A 5544-nucleotide genomic window follows, 5' to 3' on the forward strand; every position below is an offset into this window, starting at 1 on the left:
CTAGAATCGTGACTCTATTTGCCATTTTTATCCTGTAAGTGATTCCACATTATTCCACACCTGTATTAGTTAACCATGAACCTACAAGAAAACCCTTCTTGCCTTTTGAGTGTTTTATTTTTGAAATCTCTGCCGGAAGTTTGGATTTAAATTGCTCTAACTTGACAACAGGCGCACTTCAATGCCAACTTTTGCAGCGCGCACAGGCGCACTGTTCACTGCCAAACAAGGCTGCATGGAACTGACAGGACTTCATGCTGCAGTCAGGTCGAAGAAAACAGATTTTCTTTTTCATAACTAATATACATATACATATATATGTAATTTAGAGGAATCTAGCGGCTACCTAAAGCGCGCCAGGGCGCCTGGTGACATTTCTGTGGGCATTTTATTCAGTTTTGAAGCGGGCAATCTTCGGAATAATGTGGGGAATCCAGAGAAGTCGGTACGCGGACTGCAACGGCTCTGAAGCGAGTGAAGAGGCGGAGATCGTGGTGAACATCGGCGGAGTGAAACAGGTGTTGTATGGCGACGTGTTGAATCGGTTCCCGGAGACCCGGCTGGCAGAGCTGGTGGACTGTTCTCTGAAGTCTCCCGAAGAGATATCCTCACTGTGCGACGATTATGACCCAGACACCGGGGAATTTTATTTTGACAGGGACCCTGAGGCATTTAAGTGTATAGTAGAGCTGTATTATTACGGAGAGGTACACATGAAAAGGGGCATCTGTCCGATTTGTTTCATGAAGGAGATGGACTTCTGGAAAATCGGCGCCGATTTTTTGGATGAATGCTGCAAAAGCAACCTTAAAGAGGTTCAGGATGAACTTGCAGAGATCGCAGAGAGAGTGAGGACTATCTTGGTGGACAGAGAGGGAGACCCGTCAGCTGGAGGCTGCCAGCGCTTCCAGGCGTCCCTTTGGAGGCTGATGGAAAAGCCGGAGTCCTCAGTGCCTGCGCACGTCATTGCCATACTTTCTTTCATCTTCATCCTCGTCTCCTCTGTGGTGATGTGCGTCGGGACAATCCCCGAGCTTCAGGTGGAGGACTCCGAAGGCAACCTCACGGAGCACCCCACTCTGGAGGTCATCGAGACGGTGTGCATCGGTTGGTTCACCATCGAATACCTCCTGCGTCTGATCTCCTCTCCAAACAAGATCAAATTCGTCCTGTCCTTCATGAACATCATCGACTTCATGGCGATCATGCCCTTCTACGTGGTGCTGATTCTGACCTCCTTCGGCGCCGGAGTGATGGAGCTGGCCAACGTGCAGCAGGCGGTGCAGGCTTTGCGCATAATGCGCATTGCGCGCATCTTCAAGCTGGCGCGCCATTCATCCGGTCTCCAGACGCTCACATCTGCGCTGAAGAGCAGCCTGAAAGAGCTGGGTCTGCTCCTCATGTACATGGGGGTGGGGGTGTTCCTCTTCTCGGCGCTGGGCTACACTATGGAGCAGAACCACCCGGACACGCTGTTTACCAGCATCCCGCAGTCGTTCTGGTGGGCTGTGATCACTATGACCACTGTGGGCTACGGGGACGTGTACCCTAAGACCACTTTAGGCCGGTGTAACGCGGCCATCAGTTTTCTGTGCGGGGTCATCGCCATAGCGCTGCCCATACACCCCATCATTAACAACTTTGTGCTGTTTTACAACAAGCAACAGGTGCTGGAGACCGCAGCCAAGCATGAGATTGAACTGATGGCGCTGCGCTCCACTGAAGGCGAACTGAGGGCTGCACCCGAGCACCGTGAACATGTTTGCGGTAGCCGGGTTTGGGACACCTCCATGAGCTCCTGTCACATCGATACGTTCCTACCTCTGCTGAAGGACACCAGGGGAGGGCCGAGTATGCAGACCCCGAGCATGGAGACTAGCTTTGAAAGCACAGCAGAGGCCTCAGAATATTCCATCTCATGAATTTGGAAAAACTTGTCTTATCTGATAAGAAAAAGCATCCACAAGATGATCTAATCACTTTTTTATTTGAAGTACTACATATGTATGGGAGATTGGTTAAGGATTTGAAAATATCCCCGCTCTCAAAATAAGATTAAACAGAAAAATGCATTAGCTTTGGACCTGATAAACTCACCGCGAACCCAGATTTGCATATGGCCTCCACTTGAACACCCATACAGGCATCTTACTTCAGCCAACATATGCTGCCCAAATAGTTAGAAAATTACCTGACAATGGGGTCCCAGTAAGGACTGTATGCAGATCACATTAGGCTCAATGACTACATTATTTGCCACTGAGGGGTTCTGGCAGCTTTTTCTGTCCAGGCAGCAAAAATTTCCATATGGAACCAAACGTGTAGGGAAAAGTAATATTTACTAGACCTTTTTAAAGTGAATCTATTTTTGCTGAGTGGTATTGTTACATTTGTTTTTATGTTGGTATGTTATGAAGGTAACATTGGATCCATTATGCATATATTATAAGGGTAGGAAATGGGCTGAAAATACCCCCCACATGTATTTTACCACAGGTTGAATAATTGCCCCATGTTATTTGCCTATACTTTGCCTATTGCAGGGAATCCATGTTTCCTGAAAGGTTTTCCCTATGTCAGCACCTTATGCCTGCTACCATTTACATATGCGGCCCAAAAGGATTGGAAATATTGAAGCTTTTGCTCAGTTGCAATTGATTCACTGTGAAAAGGAAATTTAACTATGTTCTTATTTTTGCATTTTTCAGTAAGCACCTATTTGAAGAAGGTTTTTCTTCGAAAAGCCACTTTTCCCCATTTAGGCATCTTATCAAAGTTAACATTTACACATAATGCCAGTAAGACATGGGGTTTAAAATGGGCCTCAGCTGTGCTAAATGCCCCCATGTCATTTGCCTATATATCAATCCTTTCACAGATAGCAATGGGTTTATGTTTGTTCAGCTGTTCTATTCCAGCAATTAGTTGTTCTCTTTTAGTCATCTCATGAATGCCAATATTTAAGAAATGGGGGACATTTTGGTAGGACAAGGGTTGAAAGCAGGCCCTACATGGGCAGGTTGTATGAATGGAGGTTATACTGTATCTTATCTGATTGTACTTATTTGATACAACTCAAATCCGGGTACAAAGATTCCCCATATTCATCTATTTCATCGATTTTGAATGTATATTCATTATACCCAAGTGAAACATGAGGTTTGTCTAGTAAACCCAAGTTGGACCCATACATGAAGCACATTGTGAGCTCACACCCACCTACTACAGTAGATATCAAATCTGAGCAAAATCCACAAACACATACTGGTTGTGATTTAACACTCCCATACAACTAAATTTCACTTATACTGTAGATTGGTCTGTAGCTTCTTTTTTTCATGTGAGGCAGCTTGTTCATGAGAAAATTAAGAAAAGTCAAATACATTCATGATAACTGTATAAGCATAACAAAAAAAAAATCAGATTGTACTGTGAGCTTGTGATTTAATTATCTACATTTCACTGGCGTTGCTGGAAGCATAGAATTGAAAGCCCTCAAGGACTCTTAAATGTTGTTTATCACCCGTGATTTACATCAGCGTGATTATTGTTTTTATGTCAGTGTAGGGTGAAATCTGATGAAAAATGCACAAGAGTTTTTGCAGCAGCTGCGTCATTTGCCTGACTTTTTGTTAAGCAGATTTTAGGGGCTTTGAATGTTCCTTTTTCTCCAGGGTTCGTTCCAAGTTGCCATCTTTCTGCTGATAAAAGAAGCAAAAATCAGGAGGTGAAGAAATCCCAAACTACATGACTATACTCCAACAAAATCATCAGTAAAATGAAACATGAAAAATGAGGAGCTGTGTGGAATATGTATTTTATTGTGATTAAAGTTGAATGCAGCATTTTTGTGCTTTTCTAAATTATCCTGACAGGTGCCATTTTAAAAGGGAATTTTTCATATTTTTGAAATGCCTCAACTCCTACACTGACAAGTCTGAATGATGTTGAGTTTGCTACACGAATAGAACAGTCACTTTAACAGTTAGCTGGCACAGCAGGGATACTGCAATGCCCGACATGTAACGGCATGATTCAAGCAAAGACTGTACATCTTTGCAGAGCATTTTGTGACATTAGGGTCATTAAATCACTAAATGCACAATCTTTTCACAGGAAGCATGAGCAAGAAAAAGAAGAAGAGAAAAAAGCAATTGATGAGGACTTAAGAGGCCTGATTGTAAGTAGACTGATTAGTTGATTTTTTTTAAAGCAGCTGAATTTGGAGTATGTTCATGGATATGTGCTGGTTAACTATTTTTGTACATTAAGAGCATTTTATTCAGTGGTTGCCCAGTGAAATACTAGTCAGAGTCAAAAAGGGAAACATTGGTTAGTTTCAATGACTATTTGACTGGTGAATCACAAAAAATGATTCATATAAACAAATAAATATATGCATATACTTAAAGCTATATGGATTCTTTTCAAGAATTGATACACTGACATGATCAATATGTGTGCACAAAAATGGCACAAAAACACTGCTTAACATTTTTAGTGGGATTGCCATCAATTTTCTTAGAGACAATGCAAATAAAAATGTTTAAAAAAAAATTGTTCCTTCAAGAAAGATTAGACATTAGTGCATCTGGCAATGTCATCAAAAATGACCTACCTACCTACCTACCTACCTACCTACCTACCTACCTACCTATCTATCTATCTATCTATCTATCTATCTATCTATCTATCTATCTATCTATCTATCTATCTATCTATCTATCTATCTATCTATCTATCTATCTATCTATCTATCTATCTATCTATCTATCTATCTATCTATCTATCTATCTATCTATCTATCTATCTATCTATCTATCTATCTATCTATCTATCTATCTATCTATCTATCTATCTATCTATCTATCTATCTATCTATCTATCTATCTATCTATCTATCTATCATTTATGTTAAACTCCACCTGATTTTAGTTCCTGGATTCCTCTTAGCTTTCTTGACTGTTTATTTTATCCATGGTCTAATGCACAGGTGTCAAACTCCAGTCCTCGAGGGCCGCTGTCCTACAGCTTTTAGATGTGCCACAGGTACAAAACGCTGGAATGAAATGGCTTAATTACCTCCTCCTTGTGTAGATCAGTTCTCCAGAGCCTTGCTAATGACCTAATTATTCTATTCAGGTGTGGTGCAGCAGAGGCACATCTAAAAGTTGGAGGACACCGGCCCTTGAGGACTGGAGTTTGACACCCCTGGTCTAATGCATCCAGTTGCATAATTATTTCTTGACAAGAATTAAATCAAACTAACATTAGCTTCTTTGAGAAAAATCACTGCCTTTTAACAGTGTATGTAGCATCACATGCACATACATGACAATGTGAAACTCCCCAAGCTCCCAACTAAATTGATATTTAAGATCAATTTATTATTACTTAGAGTAGAAGACACAGGACACTGCTGCTCTCTCAGTGACGAGGTTTGTGAATATGTCACTTCTCCAACATGTCAGTTTGGAAAAGAGAAACTTCTCTACCACCTCCTCCTCGGTGATGTTCTCAACTGAGCTCTAAGTCTTCCGTTCT

General features: G+C 41.7%; 1 protein-coding gene across 1 annotated transcript; it reads left to right on the forward strand.

Annotated features, from left to right (window-relative positions):
- Positions 1-225: 225 nt before the first annotated feature.
- Positions 226-4467, forward strand: LOC102234275 (potassium voltage-gated channel subfamily F member 1-like). Its single transcript, XM_005803171.2, has one exon. The coding sequence runs from the start codon at positions 423-425 to the stop codon at positions 1920-1922; it is 1500 nt and encodes a 499-aa protein (XP_005803228.1). The 5' UTR covers positions 226-422; the 3' UTR covers positions 1923-4467.
- The last annotated feature ends 1077 nt before the right edge of the window (positions 4468-5544 follow it).

This window comes from Xiphophorus maculatus, chromosome 15 (assembly GCF_002775205.1).
Source record: "Xiphophorus maculatus strain JP 163 A chromosome 15, X_maculatus-5.0-male, whole genome shotgun sequence".
Lineage (NCBI taxonomy): Eukaryota > Metazoa > Chordata > Actinopteri > Cyprinodontiformes > Poeciliidae > Xiphophorus > Xiphophorus maculatus.